Source organism: Myotis brandtii, unplaced genomic scaffold, assembly GCF_000412655.1.
Source record: "Myotis brandtii unplaced genomic scaffold, ASM41265v1 scaffold99, whole genome shotgun sequence".
Lineage (NCBI taxonomy): Eukaryota > Metazoa > Chordata > Mammalia > Chiroptera > Vespertilionidae > Myotis > Myotis brandtii.
Genome location: NW_005372121.1, coordinates 876,418 through 897,347, shown reverse-complemented (window position 1 = coordinate 897,347; position 20,930 = coordinate 876,418). Strand labels below are relative to the sequence as shown.

Genomic DNA, 20,930 nt, shown 5'->3' with positions numbered 1-20,930 from the left:
GCGGAATGACCGGTCGCTATGACACACACTGACCACCAGGGGGCAGACGCTCAATGCAGGAGCTGCCCCCTGGTGGTCAGTGCGCTCCCACAGGGGGAGTGCTGCTCAGCCAGAAGCCGGGCTTGCTGCCTCTTAGCACTGCCTTGGCGGTGGCAGGAGCCCCTCTTATCTCCACGCAGCACTAAGGACCCCTTGGGGGATGTCCGCCTGCCAATTTAGGCCTGCTTCCCGTGGAGCGGGCCTAAGCTGGCAGGTGGACATCCCCCAAGGGGATCCTAGACTGCGAAAGGGCACAGGCCGGGCTGAGCCTCTTACTCCCAGTGCACGAATGTTGTGCACCAGGCCTCTAGTTAAAGTATAAAGTAATAATATGCTAATAAGTTTCCTGGGTACTTGTGGGGGTTACTATGTGTCATAGACGTTTTAATCATTATTAGGAGGCAAAAAACTCAACCGGTGACAAGAATACTAACCATGTAAGGTAGAGCATATGGTGCCCAAATAAATGATGCAGGGATCAAATAGTACTGAATTTAGAGGAAGCTTAGAGGCAAGCCTTATGGTTGTGTCAGTAGATAGTTTTTGAATGAATGAATGATTTATATGTTAAGATCGATGTGAGAGAGAGAGAGGAGAGAGAGAGGAGAGAGAGAGAGAGAGAGAGAGAGATTGATTGGGGTAGTTGGCATGCTGAGGCTACTAAGACTGGCAAAACTAGGAATTTAAGAATTAAAGAGTTCCCACTGAAAGCTTGAGATACAGGCTTTAGAGCAGGGGTCCTCAAACTTTTTAAACAGGGGGCCAGTTCACTGTCCCTCAGACCGTTGGAGGGCCAGACTATAGTTTAAAAAAAAAACTATGAACAAATTCCTATGCACACTGCATATATCTTATTTTGAAGTAAAAAAACAAAACGGGAACAAATACAATATTTGTATTTGCATGTGGCCCGTGGGCCGTAGTTTGAGGACCCCTGCTTTAGAGCTTTCATCAAATTATCCTGAGGACATGAACAGGGTAGTGTTTGGAGCTGCCCAATTCTGGATTTCTTACTGAAGTTTTAGGAGTATATGTCCCAAGAAATGAAATGTGTAAGGTAGCCCCAAGGAAAGCTCTTCTCTCCTTCCCTCCCTCGTTTGCTCCTTCAGCAAACATCTACTGGGCCAAGGCTGTGTCAGCCCCGTGCCAGGAATGGGAAGTGCAGCAGTGAGCAGGGTGCTGAGAAAGAGTCAATTCTGATGGAGGTTTAATCAAACAACCAGCGACTTCACATACATCCGATACAATATGAACTCTGAACGATCCTACTGCTTTTTCCAATCCCCCAACGGCTGCATTCATAATGTATATCTATGCTCTAGTGTCTCTGTACACAGCAAAGGCAATTAAACATTACCTTCTAAACCTTCCAGATATGCCAAAAATTTTAGGCTACACTGACCACAATAATTGACTTGCCATTGCAGTGCTATCCCCTCGGGATTGAAAGGCAGCAGATACTAGTATTCCATATGTGTGAAATAACGGCCTAGATGTTTGGGTGGGACAGTGAGAGTGAATCTCTAATCAAACTGAAAATAGAGCCATGTTCAGAAAGCAGAATGCAGTTATCCAGTTGGAATTTGGCCTGTATGGTAGACAGATTCTCTCAGTTCTTAAGAAAGTGAGCATATGCCCTAACCGGTTTGGCTCAGTGGATAGAGCGTCGGCCTACAGACTGAAGGGTCCCAGGTTCAATTCTGGCCAAGGGCATGTACCTTGGTTGCAGGCACAGCCCCAGTGGGGGGCGTGCAGGAGGCAGCTGAATCGATGTTTCTCTCTCATCGACGTTTCTAACTATCTCTCTCCCTTCCTCTCTGTAAAAAATCAATAAAATATATTCAAAAAAAAGAAAAAAGAAAGTGAGCATAGACCTTTAGATTATACTACGCTTGAGCCATGAAAGTATTTCTGACTCAAGTTGAAAGGCACCCTTTACTTTTAGCATCTCCACCAGTACCACCTTCTTGACAATCTCAGTCGCTGGATGCGAGTCATGAAAACCTTTACTCAAGGGAAATTCACTTCCTTTGTGTGCACATAGCAGACATTTAGAGAAGCTTAGTAGTGTTTTGCAATGTAAGCTCTCTAAATAAGGGGTAGAAGATGTGGTATCGGACACATCAATATCATCTCACTCCTGGAAGTTCAGTGCTGCTTAGAAAACAGTCTGCTCAGTCCTAAATCTGGGAGGGCAAGGCTGTTTTGATTGTAGACTCCTTGAGAATTTATTGAAAGCAATGAATGTGCTATCTCCTCCCTAGCGTTCTCTCTCTCTCTCTCCTCTCTCTCTCTCTCTCTCTCTCTCATCAATGGGAATGCACACTAAATGTAATTTCAGGGATGAAGACCTCTACTTCCCTGAATTCAGTCCATGGGTTCTCACACTCCAGGTTTAGAAGCTATTATTTGGCCAGCTTGATTGTCTATAGGTTGCTACTTCAGGAAAAGAAAACTAAATTCTTCCTGCAACTCATGAACTGTTAAGAAAATCTCCTATCACCTCAGTTCTCTCTAGATGGAGAATTTGATTAAAAAAATTGCATATAAAGAGGACTTACATGTTGAATTTCTTTTATCTTGCTATATATTTGACTTTATCTCATAAAAAAACAGATTGTTTTTATTTTCTGTATTTTATAGAAATGATAGAAAATAATCATTGTATAAGTTGAGTCTCAAACTCACAGTTAGCTTTATTCTATGACTAAAGGCCCGGTGCACAAAAATTTGTGCACTCGGGGGGTCCCTCAGCCCGGCCTGTGCCCTCTCGCAGTCTAGGACCCCTCGGGGGATGACCACCTGCTGGCTTAGGCCCGCTCCCTGGGGGATCGGGCCTAAGCTGGCAGTCAGACATCCCTCTGGCAGCCCGGGAGCCCTAGGGGGATGTCCACTTGCTAGTGGGGAGCAGGCCTAAGCTGCAGTCGGACATCCTTAGTGCTGCTGAGGAGGCTGGAGAGGCTCCCACCACCACCGCTGTACTGGCAGCCGTCAGCCTGGATTGTGGCTGAGCAGAGCTCCCCCTGTGGGAGCGCACTGACCACCAGGGGGCAGCTCCTGCATTGAGCATCTGCCCCCTGGTGGTCACTGTGTGTCATAGTGACCAGTCATTCCCAGTCGTTCTGCTGTTAGGGTCAATTTGCATATTACCCTTTTATTATATAGGAGTGCCTGGCCAGCAGACTGATGACTGTTTGCAGGCTGGCCACAGCCCCTTCAGGGTGGGGGTCCCCCCTGGGGTGCCTGGTCAGCCTGGGTGAGGGGCTGAGGGCCGTTTGCAGGCTGGCCACAGCCCCTTCAGGGTGGGGGGTCCCCGCTGAGGTGCCTGGCCAGTCTGGGTGAGGGGCTGAGGGCCGTTTGCAGGCTGGCTAAGCCCCCCAGCGGGGACCCTCACCCCATGAGCATGTGGTCAGCCTGGCTGAGGGACTGATGTCTGTTTGCAGGCTGGACACAACCCCCAGCCACCCAAGCTCCCAGTGGAGGCTGGCTGGAAGCAGGTATCTGGGATTTGTTTATCTTCTATAATTGAAACTTTGTTGCCTTTAGTGGAGGCCACAGCCGGCTCAGGGCTGGCAGAATCTTGGCTTCCCCCATCACCGGGGCAACCCAGGCTCCTGCTTGCTCCAGCTCCATGGCTGCCGGCCACCATCTTAGTTGGGTTCATTTGCATATAGTCACTCTGACTGGCTGGTGGGTGTGGCTTAGAGCATAGCGAAGGTACAGTCAATTAGCATCTTTGTCTTTTATTAGTGTAGATAAATATCTTGGGGTTGGCTACTTACTTAAAGGTATTTCCAAAAAGATTTTGTAGGTTCTAAGTACTTTAATGTTAGTAATATAGTATGATATTTTACAATGAACAAATTAGGGCAACTTAATAAATTATTCAAGTGAATTTTATTTTCTTGAAATATTTAAAATAAATTACTCAATATCCAATATGCTGGGCATGTTTTAAAGCTACTTCTTCAAAATCTATGTTTTTTATTGAAGACTTAGAATAATATTTACCTCATCTCACCGAGTACTGTTTTAAAAGTATTTAGTTCTCATAGCAGAAACTCATTTATCCTCTCTTTCTTCTTTATTTCCTCTATGATTTATTATTACCGGACATATTGAGATATTTGATCAATACATTTATTTATTATGTACTCTACAAGGCATTGTATCTGATGATATGGGAAGTTCAAAGATAAGACAGGTCTTCTGGAGACTATAGTCTATTTTCAAAGATAAAACATGGACCAGGATAATATAAACTTAATGTTTTGACTATATTTATAATTTTGCTTGTAGAAGTTAAACATAGTTATTATATTTATCTGGTAAATAACTATATTTTACCTCAGAAATCTATAATAAATAGATAATTCAATATCACTTTAAAAAGCTTTTATGAAATAACATGAGAGAGAGAGAGAGAGAGAGAGAGAGAGAGAGAGAGAGAGAGAGAGGGAGAGAGATATGAGAGAGAAACATTGATCGGTTGGCTCCCATACACACCCAGACTGGGGATTGAACTCACAACCTGGGTATGTGCCCAGACCGGAATTGAATCTACCACCTTCCAGTGTATGGGATCATGCTCCAACCAACAGAGCCATAAGGGCCAGGGCAAAATAACATTTTTTTTTAAATATTGGTGTTTGTTTCCTACCAGACAAGGCTGTCAAATTTGCATTTTTGGTGAAAACTTCAGTTATTCCAAGAGCCTTCAAAACATCTTTTAAATCAATCTCCTGTTCCACTGTGAACCTGGAGAACACAAGGGGGAAAAATTAGTTACCGCATTTTTAAAGCATTTCGTTACAGTATCTTGTTATCTGAGACAAGAATAAAATGTTAGATATTTAGATATTTAAAGCCTGTTTTATGAGGTAAAATTATACTAAAACTGGCTTTTGACTGCAAGTAGTATTTGATTGTGCTTATAAAAAGAAAGGGTGTCAAATGGAATAATATAACAGAAGAGTATTAAATTAAGTAGGAAAATACATAACATGGACACAAAGCCATAATATATGGTGGAATAAATGAGTTTTGATATCAAGAATAATTACCATAGTACTATGTAAAATTTGTACATGAACAGTTTTCAAGTCCTTTGACCTATAAATATATTTGTGTGTGTTTTTTTTAAGTTGGTAATGATTGATCATACATTTCCCCAAGATGCTTCATTCTCTTCTTAGTATCCTGGTCAACTTTCTACCCAATGAAAAGGGTTAAATAAGAGCCAATTGTTTCTATAAAATGAATACATCCAGCATTTCAACTCCATGTAACTCACAGAAAGGAAACATAAAAACTATCACGTTTAAAAATATATATGTTCTCGGTTATATTAACCTCTAGGACATAAGCCTGTTCTCATGGTAGTATCCCACAAAAATTGTTAATCAATGAAAGTGAGTTAAATATTATAGCTTAAAAACTATGCACTTTAATAATTATACAGAGATTTTTAAATCAAGAATAATAGATATTTTTTTGTTCCAATGAATTAATATACATGATAATTAATATACTATATGAATTATTATACATAAATGTGCCTCATTTTTGTAAAAATAAATACAACATTATTTAAAAACTCAAAAATAAGAACAGTGGTCATAAACAGAACATTAATTTAAAAAATGGTTCCCACAGAAAGCCAGATTGTTACTAAACAGAATCTCTCCCAAACCAATGAGTTGTATCACCCATCTTACTAGTAAAAGATATGGACCAAACATGGCTGCATTAACAAACAAATGCATTTGTTAAAAGCAAAGGGTTTTAATATTTCTATAAAAAGTGAAAACAACTGGTTAGAATTAAATGTGCCTCCTGATCAATATGAATAAAACATAAATTTTAGGAAATGACTGTGTACTTAACAATCGCAGAGCTAAGTCTGAGATAGTCACTAAACATCACATTAATGTAGCATCACTTTTTTTTTCTTTTTTTTTAACGTAGCTTCATTTCTGATGTCTGGTTTTAAGAAAAGTGACAAGGGAATGATTGCCATAAATGAGATAGACACCAAGAGGAGTGATTAGTTTTAGCATGTCTACGAAAAAAATTAGAGCAAAAGACAAGGAAATGTAGAGCAAACATACTGAATTTTATCTATACCCCTCACTTTAACTTGGACTTAACACTTTTATTTTATTTTTTACAAAAAGGTGATATCGATTGTAAAAGTACAAAAGGGGATGAATAGGAAAATACGGAATATCTTGGAGAATACATTTGATGACTTAATTAAGGCTTTTGTGTGTGTGCTTTATTATTATCATTAATTTATTTTTTGATCACTTACTATATGGAGCTTACTATATGTTACAAGAGTAGAAAAAACAGTCATATAAATATCACTGCAGCCCTTAGAAGTAGGTATTATATTATCATCCCCAGTTAAAAGAAGAAACTGAAGGCAGAAAGATGAAATAACCCGACAAGGCCATGCAGCTAAATAAATGGCAAGACTGGGATACGGGTCCATGTAGCATGATATTTGTCCTGATTCTCCTAAATTAGAAAGGAAAGGTAGGTGTCAGGAGGGAATTCTTTTTGCCTCTTAAAATCAACTTCTTTTTTTCACACTTCTGAGGCTGGCTGTTTCGGTGAGGACGGCAATTTAGCAGGACTGACTTGGGCAAGTTCCTTGGTTTCCATATGCCTCAGTTTTGGCATATAGAAAATGGCAATAATAATAATAATAATACCCACTTCATAGTATTGTTGATGGGATTAAATAAGGTTTCTCAAAGTCTTATAATGGTGTAGGCATGTAGCAGGCATGTGATAAATAGCAATACTGTTAACAATTCTTATTATATTGAAGTTATGTATAATATTCACATTATTATAATGTTAAGATGTGTATATTTGCATTTTAGTGGTGATGAAGTAACTTAAGTAGCCATATTAATCCCTGCAACTTTCACTGCAAATTAGTCAAATCTAGTGTCTTTTTTTCATTTTAATATTTGTAGTATCTGCATAGGACAAAACACATAGGCGGAAGCGAACTCAAATCATGAGAATGTTGTTCTAAGTTGAAGACAGGATGTAAACAATTTCCATTTATTCATTCATCCTCTTCTTTTCCTCATCAACTATTGAAGAATACCTATTATCCATTTATAATATCTTTCCCCTTAATATAGACTAATACTTATATAAATATTCATTTTTATACTGAATGCTTACTATGTCACAGGCACTATGTGAATCCTTTTATGTACAGTATTTCCTTTAATCATCCCCATGACAATCTCACACAACCCTATGATATAGGTATTATCTCTAGTCCACAAAAGAGCCCCCAAAAGCTAAGCAACTTGCCCTGGTCACACAGCTAACAGGTCATCAAATGGGGGTATGAACTAAGGTCTTCCTGATTGCAAAGCTCCCTCAAGACTAATCACTATAATTACAACAATGGTTTATTAAAAAAAAACAAAACAAAACAAAAAAACAAAACACAACTACAGGCAGATTTTATATTTCACCCACTGAATTTAAAAATAAAAGGCCAAACACTGCTTTAAAAAATTACCAAAGGAATGCATGCTTTAATAAAGGCATACAATGTAATGGCATATCTGCACCTTTTTATCTGAATAAGCTGAAGAAGTATGTGGAGGGCAGAAGCATCAGAGACTGAGCAAATATGTGGAGCAAATGTTACAAAAACAAATATATATTACCTTCAATAAAATTTATAAAATTTATAAGTAATTAAGAAACTAAGCAAACCCTTTGTAGAAAAACCTAATAAAAAGCATTTGGGTTAAAGAACAAAATCAGATGGCTTATGCATTGGTTTTCTTTTATCAACATGAAACTGAAGTGCTTTCTTAGTAGGCAATCATTTCAAAATAACAGCATGGTTCCCGGCTACAAAACAAAGAACCACTTTATATCCTTTGATTTCTCTCTGGTCACAAATGACAATCTGAGACTACAAAAGTCAGAGTGGAAAGACATTACAGACAGGGACCTCTGCCTTCCAAGTATTACTGGATTTTGATTTTTAGAAAATCCTTCTGATACTTAAGCTGCATCAGTAAATACTGAAGAGCCAGAGCATGTAATGAAGAGAGGAATGTTCATTAGAACCAGTTTTTAGAACGGGTATCTAGAGAAAAGCATATATAAAACTACCCATAGGTTAACATAAGATAAATACTAGTATTTAAAATGTACATTGAGCTCAGCTAGCATGGCTCATTGGTTGAGCATGGACCTATGAACCAGGAGGTCACAGGTCAATTCCGGGTCAGGGCACATGCCTGGGTTGTGGGCTCGATCCCTAATCAGAGGGTGTGTAGGAGGCAGCCTACCAATGATTCTCTCTCATTATTGATGTTTCTCTCTCTCTTCTCCTCTCCCTTCCTCTCTCTAAAATCAATAAAAGCATATAAAAATGTGCACTGAAAATTAAACAACAATAGATAGTACTTATATGATGCTTACTCTGTGCCAGGCATTATTCTAAAGTGCTTTTTAGTTATATATACCAAACTATTTTTGCTATTGTGGGTAAATTGGAAGAATATCTGACAATATTATTTAAATCTTAGAGATGTATTCCTGTGCACAAACCTTATGGAATTCCACTGGATTTGGCGATATCACACAGGTATAGCAATCTTACCCTCTTCTAAGCAGACTTCTTATATTTTGGATAAAAATACACTTTTAATTTATTATCTGATTCCTGTAGGATTTATTGTTGGGGGGGATAACACAAATACAAAAGTCATTGTCCCATCTCTCCTCTCCCATGCCCTGAAATACCCTATACTTCTTAAGAAAGGCATTCTACAGCTTTCTCTATAAAATGTAGTATAACAGAAAGTAAAGTACCTGACAAGCAGAACAAGAATTGGTCAAATTACAGAAATGCAAAGTTGCATTTTTAGGTAATAATTTCCATATGAATAAAATTACACAAACCATTTAGACAGACACTTGAGTGAACCTAGAACACAGCTATCAGGACAATGTTACCTTTGCTAAAATTGGGTCACAGAAGTCATTACCTTTATCGAACATTTTGTGGATCCTAATGCTGTACAATGGAGGGGGGTGGATAGTTTCCCAATGATTATTACTGACACATTAGTATTTGAAAATAGCCAATCCCTTGAAAAGGGAAACTAAATGTATCTTTCCTCTCAATTAGCCTCCCTCTGTATGCATTAGCCATGCAGAGGGAGAGTTCACAGAATTCCTACAGAAATGGATACATGGTAATCAGCTGTGCCTAGTTTAGTAACAAGCATTAATATGAGGAAGCAAGCTAAACTATTTCATAATTGAAGAGTGTATCTTAGAATATGAAAAATTAATTTTCTTCTGCACCCACGTTCAGTTTCTCAGTGGAGAGGACCTGGAGGCCACATTTTCTAGTGAATATGGTTGAATTAGAACAAGTGATACTTAAGCATTCATTTGCAATTCTGCTACAGTACTCCTAAGTAACTTTGCATCCTCACAGAATTAAGCATTTAGAGATGCTGCACTTAATGCATAAAATTCAATAAGGAGAGCATTAACACTATACTGATTTTCTCATATTATCAAAAGAAATTCATGCCCAGCTGGTGTGACTCAGTGGTTGAGCATCGACCCATGAACCAAAAGGTCATGGGTGTGACTTCCAGTCAGAGCACATGGTTGAGGGCTCCATCCCCAGTAGGGGGTGTGCACGAGACAGCTGATTGATGATGTTTCTATCTCATGGATGTTTCCATGCCTCTCCTTCCTCTCTCTCTAAAAACCAATAAAAGCAATTGAAATAAAAAAGAAATTCATTATAAAATTCAAGGAAAAATATAAGATTAATAATAAAGGTCTCTGGATGAGATTTTAGATCTGATTTAGATATTTAAATTTAGTTAATAATGTTTAAAAGTAAATTCTTTTAGAGTTACGATATATTGTTTATATATCCAGTATGTTTACATCAATTATATAAATATACATACATAAATATACACACACGTAATATACATATATATATGTGTGTGTGTGTATATTACATGGCCTTAGCTTTATTTGTTAGATAGTCACTGACTACCTCTATCTCCCTGAGCATAGACATAGTGGAAACTTGCTACATACTAGTAAAAGTGTTATCATGGAAAGTTATGCAAACTTAATATTTTAGCCAAAAACAAAAATAAATATTTGGAGTATGAATACCTTAATTTTTATATGTGGACTAAGAAATGTATGGCTATTTATTATGTATGGTTACATATTACAGATATATAACACTAACATAATGTGTATATATCTTTCTAGCCAAAACTGTCTATAGTTCCAAATAATCTCCATATATATAAACAAACATCAGCTAAGTTTTTTTAAAAATAAGCATTTATATAAGATGTAACTATTTTTATATTTTTTTATTGTTTAAAGTATGACAAATAGCATAAGATATAACTTTTGAATAATTCCTAAAATTAGAATATGAATATTTAGTAATTCAATTTTAATACTAATATCTTACTTATCATTTGTAATGTTCATATTAATTAATTATATTTGTATAATTTTCTTAATATGGAATGAATGTTAGAACTGTACTTCCACATACACATATACGTATATGTTTACCTGTTGTTTATTTGTATGTTTTGTTTTCTAATCCAGAATTTACACACTATGTTTGCTTATAAATTTGTTTGTGTTCACTGGTCTCATGTCCCTGCTAGGTTTTAAGGTATTCAAGGACAGAATAAATATCTTCAGTTGGGTTTCGTTTTACAAACACATTTCAATCATGGGGGAGATCTGAATGTAGAAGAACTTACAGAAGTAAAGTAAGACTTACAAAAGGGTAATTTCATTGTGGGGTGTAACATAAATGTCACTATAGGGAGATGCATAAGTGAGGACAAAGTGAGGGTCAACTGCTCATCAGGGGGTTCATGGAAGGCTTCCTAAAAATGGTGCCAGATCTGTACCCTAAAGCTTAAGTATATAAATCTGGCAAAGCAATGTAAAGAGAGTTTTAAGTCAATACAAAAAATACACATAGAGACCCAGAGGCATGAGAAGAGCATGATGCCTGTGGCACACAGATAGTACATGCTACCAGATGTTTTCTGTGCTGGTGGCCAGAGGTAGGGTTGAGGAAGAGAATGGTGTAAGAACAGCAAGGCCCTGTATGGACCTTATTCTTTTGGCCACAGGGAGAATTTTAAGCTTCTTCCTGCTTACTTATGGTTGTATCTTGGCACCTAGCACTGGGACTTGCTTGTTCTTTTGCCAACAAAGTCAGAGATCATTTTTTCCAGCTATAATCAACTTTAAATATTAATGAAATACAGAAGACTGTCACTGTAAATTATATTCAGAGACAATCTATTGGAAAAATCTTTTACAATGAAGCCAAGAATAATTGACTCATATCTGAAACTAGGTGTTGGTAAATAGTATTGACTAAATCAATAAGTGAGCCTGTGTCTCTGGGCAGGACAACATGAGAATTAAAGAATACTTTGAAAGAAGGAGAAGAAGGAGAAGAATTAGAGGAAGAAGGGGAAGAGGAGGAGAGGGGAGGAGGAGGAAGAACAGAGGAGGAGGAGTAACAGGAGGATGAGAGAGGACAGAATAGGACGAGTAACAGGAGGAGGAGAGTAACACAAGACTTAAAATTCAAAAGTAATGGCAAGAGTTTCCCTAGGTCAGAATCTTCGTTGCTCTCCCTCCCTCCATGCTCTCAGAGGGAGTCACACAGGAGCCTCTCACCTGGGCAGGTACACTTCCACTTTCTGCTTCTTCACAGAGTTGGCCCATTCTTCAATCAGCTGCGCTTTGAGCAGTGGCTCCAGAGTGGCCAGTGGAACTTCCTGTCTGGACAACACCAGCATCATACTGATCTCATCTCCCTCATATGGAATTTCTAGGACTTGGTAGATACCACCAGCTTCATTGGAGCCATCACTAAATTCCCCTAAAAAGAAAAGAAATGTGATAAAAGGCCCATGTCAAAGCTGAAATAACAGGTTTAAATTTGTTACAACTTTTTAAAAAATATAAGAGATTTAGGCATCTGAGAAAAAGGTTTACTTAAAAACAGACCTTGAAATTCAAGTGAATCCTACATCCTGCAGAATTTATTTATATTAGAATCCCCAGAATTAGCTCACATTTGTCATAACATGTTCTCTGGACTTAGTTTATATTTGAAAATGGGACTTCAAATGAATATAGATTTAAAGGATATTATTAGAAACAATGAAATGTTTCTGGTTAGAAAAAGAAAGTCCTGAATCCTATACCACATTTACCAATATCTCCCTGATTATTAAATAGGGAAAAATTGACCATGTAATACCTGCTACTCTATTAATACTACAACTAAACGTTTTGAGGCAAAGTAGCATAGCCATAATAAAATCCGTTCCTTTCTACAATAGCTATATAGTGTATTTGTGGTGATTGTGACCTTCAGATTATGTAATTAGGTAAATTAGATAATTGGCTTTGTGTTCTAGAAACTTAACTAAATTGACGAGGCTTTCATAAAAAGCTCAGGTAGTCTTTAAAACAAATGGTCCTGTCACAACTTTAAAATTGTCTCCATTTTTCAAAAAACGTAACGCTTTTGTTGTGAATATTTTCCTAAATTGATCTAGGGCTCTTAAACTTCACATTAATCATTTCAATTCTCAAATAAATGGGTATTTTCCTTTCTTGTTTTTACTGTTAATTTGATTAACTGTGATTATAATACTTTTTTTTACAATGTATTTGTAAATAAAATAAGCTAGTAGTTATAACATATACTTAGCTTACAATTACATTTGTACTTATAACAACAAACTCTTACAGCTTAATGTAGGGCATAGGAAGGATTCACACCCAAAATTTCTAAAAAGTCTAATGAAACATCTTTGAAAATAATGCAAGAATATTGAATTGTATCATAAATTATAGACATTCAATAAATGAAACTATGAATAGTTTTGTCTGCCATACATACACAGCTATAAAAGCAAAATTTCAAAAGAATGCTTGTAATTCAAAAAGTGGTAAGGCGTCAAATTGAGAGCTGGGTGGAACATATGGATCACTGAAAACCACCCCAAAGCCTATGACTTTTTGTAGTAACTGAATAGTCGTATTCTAGTATTTTTACGTGTTCAAAGTCACTTTGTAGGTGTGATCAAATTTATAAATTGATGAAACATTGAAAAGCTGTCATTACACATAATCCTATACAGTGGGGCCTTGACTTACGAGTGTCCCGACTAACGAGTTTTTGGAGATACGAGCCGTCTCTCGGCCGATTTTTTGCTTTGAGTTACGAGCTAAAATTCGGGTTACGAGCCAGCTTCAGATACCCCACCGCTAGTTGGCGCAGCGAACGTCACAGTAAACGCTACAACATCAGCCCAGCATCACGTGTCTCACTCGTTCACTTTTTGATTTGACATACCAGTAATTTGAGTTACGAGCTCCGTCATGGAACGAATTAAACTCGTAAGTCAAGGCCTCACTGTATAATAAAGAGGTAATATGAAATTGACCATCACAACCTCCCACATGATGGCCGCCCCCATGTGGACACAAGATGGCCCGCAGGGGAGGGCAGTTGGGGGCGACCAGGCCTGCAGGGGAGGGCAGTTAAGGGTGACTGGGCTGGCAGGGAAGGGCAGTTAAGGGCAACTGGGCTGGCAGGGGAGGGCAGTTGGGGGGGACCAGGCCTGCAGGGGAGGTCAGTTAGGGGAGACCAGGCCAGCAGGGGAGGGCCGTTGGGGGTGACTGGGCTGGCAGGGGAGGGAAGTTGGGGGCCATCGGGCCAGCAGGGAAGCAGTTAGGTGTCAATCAGGCTCACAGGAGAGTGGTTAAGGGCTGATCAGGCTGGCAGGCAGGCGAGCGGTTGGGAGCCAGCAGTCCCGGATTGTGAGAGGGATGTCCCAGATTGGGAAGGGTGTATGAATTTTGTGCACTGGGCCTCTAGTATTCATAGTATTCACTCAGGATCTAATTAGAGGCTTGGAAAATGGAGCTAAGAAAATTTATCTTAAATTAAATTGACAAGAAATTTAAGTACTGAATATTTCATGTTCATTTTTTAAAAATTTGTCAAGTCCTGGCCAGTGTGGCTCAGTTGATTGAGCATCGTCCTTTGCACCAAAAGGTCACTGGTTCGATTCCTCTTCAGGGTACATGCCCAGGTTTTGGGTTTGATCCCTGGTCTGGGTGCTTATGGGAGGAAACTGGTCACTGTTTCTTTCTTTCTTTCTCTCTCTCCCTTCCTCTCTCTCTAAAATAAATAAAAACATAGTTTAAAAAAGAAATTTGTTGATATACCTCAAAAGGAGAGAAATAAAAGCCAAAATGTCATACCATAATAAAATTCTCCTTGTTGGTACATCATTGGAATTTGGACTTCGCTTTCATCATCTTTAGTGAAGGAAAAGGTTCTAGTATTTTCGGGTCTAAATTGTGACTTCCAGTTACCCTTGAAATAGACAGCATTGATGAGGGCCAGATGAGTGACAGCAGCAAAATCTCTTGGGGATACCAAATCTTTCAACAGACCTATTCAGGAAAAATAAATGGATGAAAATTAATATTAAATTAGAAGATGAAAGGGGACCAAAGATTATCAAATTACCATCCAATAGAGTGATTCAGAAGAACTCTATACCATTACTAAATTTATAATAAACTTTAAAAATACCTTACTTTCAAAAGAAAAATGTTACACACACACACACACACACACACACACACACACACACACACACACAATTATAGTTTAAGGGCACCTAAAATAGCCACACCACCTAAAATAACACAAGTGTAGATACTTGCACCAACTGCAGAACTACTTGTAGAAGAATCTCAGGCTTCAACCCTTTCTAGTTGCAATGATCTGTGTAACACTCAGCACAGAGAACACGCAACAAATGATGCTAGGTTTATTCTTGAACATTGTCCATGATTAAAATGTCATTCAATTCAACCATTTCCCCGTGTACATTGGATATCTTTCTACCAAACATAACAACTGCTTTGACTAGGTAAAAACAGATAAGTGAAAGCCAATTTAACTTGTGATGCTTTATTTTTCTATCACATATATTCCTTTCTGAATCTATTTTGAAAGACACTGGGTCTTTGTTGATAAGTGTTTAAAAAGAGTTTGGAGCCCTAGCCAGTTTGGCTCAATGGATAGAGTGTCAGCCATTGGACTGAAGGGTCCCAGGTTCGATTCTGGTCAAGGGCACATACCTAGGTTGCAGGCTCGATCCCTGGCCTTGTGGGGGCATGTGTGGGAGGCAAACAAAAGATGTGTCTCTCTCACATAGATATTTCTCTCTCTGTTTCTCCCCCTCTCTTCCACTCTCTCTAAAAATTAATGGAAAAATATCCTCAAGTGAGGGTTAACAAACAAACAAAAAGAGTTTGGAAACAAACAGCTTTTAATAATTCAATCTATTCCAGGTAGATTAATATTCTTGATTTATTCTTTGAATGTTAAAAAAACAACATAAATTTCTTTTTCTTACATTTTAATCTCATAGTTGAAAGAGTGATCTTAGTAAGAATAGTCATACAGAAAAAGTAATATCATAGTAAAAAACATAGGACCAAATTTTGCTCTGTAATCTCTCATTTTATTAACTATTGTACTTCTGAGCTTACGAAGGTGCTTCAGTTTTGGGGGATTGGTAGGAATAGCACATGTCATCAGGGTTTTTTGTTGCTGTTTCAACATAAAATTTAATAGATTAACATTATTTGGGGAGTTTGACAATATGAATTAATTTAATGAACAGCTGTAGTAAAACTACGTTAAATTTGGTCTCATTTTTTAGATTCTAATTTCATTTTTATGGTAAAATTAGAAAATAGAATTATAAGATATGAAACATTTGGAAAACTGAAATACATTTAGAATACATGAATTAAAAATAAAATTTTAAATTCATACATCTCTTTCTAATTTCTCTCCATTTATTTGTGCTTAAAGTGGGCTGCTCTTTTTTAAAGGAATCTTATACAATTTTTTGATTACCAATCAAGTCTTGTGAAGCCAACAAAAAAAAATCTTTAAACTCTGACTTTTAACTCTCTTATTTTATTTTAATCATAAGATAGCCACCACCAACTGCCATTCCAATCAGTATCTAATTTATTAAATAGCTCAAGCAAAGTTCCATACCATAGCTAAGATGACTACACAGGAAAAACCCATCAACTGGGGAGTGTTAATCTATCAGCATCAAAAGTCTAGGCATGCAAAAGACTATACTTATTTCTCAAATGTTTATTCATAAGCAGTGCTTCTAAAAAGACTTCAATCTATGTAGAATAATTATTAGATACTTAACTAAATTCTATATAATACACAAAATAGAAAAGGAATGAGGAGACAAATAATTTCAGGACTAAGGAGAGAGTCAAAACTAAGCTATTTGAGAAAGAAAAGAAGCAAATGACATACTATTTGTGTTATTCTCCACCCACTTATTGATGTGGTTGGCCACAGCAATATTTTGACCGAAATCCACATGATTTACTTCCGCATTAAAATAGTTTTTCATCATTTGCAAAAATTCATCATTGATGTGAAATTCATTTTGCACAAAGAGGGAACTGGCAATTTTCAGCACATACTGGCTCTTTTCAGCAGTGACCATGTTAGAAAAATCCTTCAAGAAAGAAAATTCTTCACCTGCAAAATGACAGAGGGTAAGTTTATTAGTGGGACAAACAGAGAATGTACAGGCAGTAAAAACACAGCTAACGACCCAGGGGAAAAGCATTCGCTTATTCTCCACATTGACATGATAAGAAAGTTCAATATTTCTGTGATTTCTAGATGTTCAAATTAACAATTTGAATTTTAGTGTTATCAACCAATATCATTTTTCATTTTAATCGATATCTTGGTAGAATCTATCAAGTAAAGATTTTTTGGTTGTTTACTTTCAAAGTACTTAGGTTACTTTCATTAAATTAGTCTTATGTTGATCAGAAATAAGAATTAAGTTTAATTTTCTAGCTTAAAAATTACTCCTTTAAATTTGCTTTTACTAGACTTTTTTAAAACCTTATAACTAGAAAATCCTTTATAAATTGTTTTAGTTCTTAACTGTTTAATGAGTTAATTCACATGTATATTAGAAACATTAAAATAGAAATCATATACCATGTCAAACTGATTACAAAATACCTTTTGGCTACAAATTTTTTACTATATATAAGTCTCATAATAATGAAAACATGATTTTAAGCAAAAAAAAGTCTGATATTCTTAGAGAATCATGTTGCTTTTCTTTGTAGCACTCATCACAGTTGTAAAGTTTCATTTACTTATATGAGAATTGATTACATATGTCTCTCCATCTAGACTTAAAATTCAGAGCAAGAACCATGCTTGCTTTTGTTTATCACAATAAGATTTATTTAAATATTATTATTATTAATGCATAATTTCTTTTAATTAACTCAGCCAGGGATGGAACCCAGAATTAACTCCTTTCTTGGGTTTCCTAAAGTTTCTCCTAGCCATACCATATTGATGAGAATACTTTATTACTGTGTGAAATACTGCTGTCTCTGGCATAAGGCAACACAACTGAGCTAAAAGTTAAAGTTAAACCATCCTGAGAAATCAAACCTAAGCACACTTACCGTGTTTCAGCCTGTCATATCCCATTGAATGACGGATTTCTTTCAGGGTAGACCCTTGGGCCCCCAGTTCCATCATTCCCATAGCAAGGGTGACGCTCAATGGAGAGAAAAGAATATTTTCATCTTCTCCAGTGGCTCGAAGGTGATTATACATAGTCACCGAGAACTCAGCAATGGTTTCATCAGGGAAAGTGGTCCCTACGGCCAAACTTTGCAGAAGCAGCAAAGAGAAGAGCCCAAGGAAAGCCATGTTGGAAGAGTTTCAATCCTGGAGAACAGTAATTTACATAGTAATTATCTCAGGAAAATAAAGAGAAAACTATATATAGGAATTCTTTTTTAGTAAAGTTGTAAAGCAAACCAAAAGTTTTTAAACATATACAGTATTAATATCTCTATAACAAAAGCCCCATTAAAGGATATTTTGGAATGACCTCCCTTTTGTTTTGCTTAATCCCTTCACCTTTTATATCCAGCACCACAATCTCCCCTTTCCTCTGACAGCTGTCAGTCTGTTCTCTATAAGGAAGGTCCTGTTTTTCAAAAGTCAATTCATAGTCAATTGAATAAATAACATTGCTAAGTCCTGCGGATACCCTCAGAAACAAGATGGCCCTGGCCCCCACCTTCATGGGTTAAGATTATGTATAGATACATATACAACAAGCAATGATAGGTTGTGTTTGTTGGAGGTAATCAATTCATTTTTCATAGCCTCAACGTATGTATTTTGATCATAATTTTGAAACAGTTTACTCTAACTTACACAACACAACCTAGATCCAGGACAACTATAATGAAAACCAAAAGATATTCACAGGGTTTAAGATGAACTTGTGAAGTTAGGCATTTGGAAATGCCACTTGACTCATTCACTACAATTTTTAAAGGTAATGCACCATGCAGCTGGTTTACCAAGTGGTGGGAAGAGATCAGACACACACCTGCCACGGGCCCATTTATTCAGGCCAGCTGCTGAACCCACAGGAAGTGGTAAAGTGGTAACCCAGAGAAAAGGCAGATTTAGCACATCCTTGTTTGCTTTTTCTCTTACACGTTAGTTCCCTATGAGGCTGCTGCTCCCAGTGAAGATCTCAGAGAGGAAAGAACCTCCTAAACACTGTCCTTTTTTTTTAATATTCTTTATTGGTTACAGAGAGGAAGGGAAAGGGAGAGAGAGAGAGAGAAAAACATCAATGATGAGAGAGAATCATCGATCGGCTGCCTCCAGCACGTCCCCTACTGGGGATTGAGCCCGCAAACCAAGCATGTGCCCTTGGCTGGAATCGAACCTGGGACCCTTCAGTCGGCAGGCCAACGCTCTATCCACTGAGCCAAACCAGCTAGGCAACACTGTCCTTTTTATACTCAGGACAATGTTACCATGTCAGCTTATACCAACAAACCGGTGGTTCTACTTATATGAATATTTCTAAATATCAAGCTTATCTGGCTCTTTTTGTTGTTGTTTGTTTTGTTATTCCTCACCTGAGGATATTTTTCCATTTATTTATTGATTGATTTATTTATTTGTTTATTGAGTGAAAGAGAGGGGGAGAGACAGAGAGAAACATGGATGTGAAAAAGACACATCAAATGGCTGCCTCCTGCACACACCCAACCAGGGCCAAGGAACCTGCAACCAAGGTATGTGCCCTTGACTGGAATCGAACCTGGGACCCTTTAGTCCATGGGCCGATGCTCTATCCACTGAGCAAAACAGGCTAGGATGCTCATCTGGTTCTTGACCGATTTCTCTTGGGAAAAGAAAGCAGTGTCAGTGCCCAATTTCTGAATAATATTTTTGCCTCTCAGAACATCAGTGTTCCAAAAGACTGGCACACACTGGGGATATGATTTCCTTGTATCCTCAAACGTTGTTTCCATAGGTCTCTGAAAGCTAAACTGCTTATTTAAACAATTAAGCAGTTTACTTATTATCCTATATAATAAAAGGGTAATATGCAAATTGACTGAAGGGCGGGATGATGTGCACTGACCACCAGGGGGCAGACACTCAATGCAGGAGCTGCCCCAGCCCGTAGGCCCTGATCACCCGATCAGAGCCTGCTGGCAAACCTCTGGATCCCTTCCCCTGGCTAGTAGGCTCCGATCGCCCGATGGGGAATGGGGATACCAGGGGTGGGTGGTGGTGGACATGGGCGGCGCCAGGTCAAGGCCTCCGCTCCACTGGTTTCCCCACACATAGAGGGCAACTGGCATCTGGGGATGGGGCCGGCAAGTGGGTGGGATGGCCAACCTCTCGGTCCCTCCCCCAGGCCAGCAGGTTTCGATCGCCCGATGGGGAATGGGGAATAGGGGGGTGGGTGGTGGCGGGGCTGGTGAGCGGGTGGGAATGGCCAACCTCTCAGTCCCTCCCCCAGGCCAGCAGGCTCTGATCGCCAGATGGTGAATGGGGAACCAGGGGAGGGGGGCGGCGGGGGCAGGGGCGAGCAGCTGGGGAAGATCGCCCTGATCACAGGTCAGGCCTAGGGACCATACCCATGCACAAATTTCATGTGCCGGGCCTCTAGTCTCTCTATATAAAAGCCTAAGCAACTGAACGACCAAACAACTGAATGACCAGTCGCTATGACACGCACTGACCACCAGCGGGTAGACGCTCAATGTGGAAGTTGCCCCCTGGTGGTCAGTGTTCTCCCATAGCCAACCTTCTGCAGTCTCTCCCCCCACACCCAGGTGGCTGGCCCCATCGGCCCCAATCACTGGTGAGGCTGAGGGACCCCACCCATGCACGAATTTGTGCACTGGGCCTCTAGAGAGAGAGTGTGTGTGTGTGTGTGTGTGTATTTTTTTTTAACCATCATTAAAACAACATCTAAAGTGATGTTAAGCAAACACATTTGGAAAATTGTTTTTCAATTAGTATGAAACTTTAATAGTCCCCATTACTCAGTGAAGAGAGTGCACATACATTTAACTTAAGAGCAGTGTGTTTTCAACAGATGTTTGAGTCAGAGCTTTCTAATCAGTCCTGTAATATTTAAAATTTCAATGTTAGAGAACTGCCTGTTTAATTTGTAAGTCCTTCACATTTTATGGTTTATTAGTAGTTTTAGATGTCAGTTCTCTTTGACTGAGAGGTTCCAAGTTTCTGCTCCCCCCCAACCCCATTTTTAAAAATATACATTTTATTGATTTCAGAGAGGAAGGGAGAGAGGGAGAGAGAGATAGAAACATCAATTATGAGAAAGAAT

General features: G+C 38.3%; 1 protein-coding gene across 2 annotated transcripts in view; it reads right to left on the bottom strand.

The window, feature by feature from the left end:
* SERPINI1 (serpin peptidase inhibitor, clade I (neuroserpin), member 1) overlaps positions 1-20,930 on the bottom strand; it is an 80,124-nt gene that overhangs the window by 10,226 nt on the left and 48,968 nt on the right. For both annotated transcript variants that reach the window (XM_014533591.1, XM_005886542.2), the window contains exons 2-6: positions 17,713-17,980; positions 16,520-16,750; positions 14,413-14,607; positions 11,806-12,010; positions 4,700-4,797 (exon numbers count right to left, since the gene is read on the bottom strand). In XM_014533591.1, coding sequence (XP_014389077.1) covers positions 4,700-4,797; positions 11,806-12,010; positions 14,413-14,607; positions 16,520-16,750; positions 17,713-17,962 — 979 coding nt within the window. In that variant the 5' untranslated portion in view covers positions 17,963-17,980. The remainder of the gene's footprint in view (positions 1-4,699; positions 4,798-11,805; positions 12,011-14,412; positions 14,608-16,519; positions 16,751-17,712; positions 17,981-20,930) is intronic.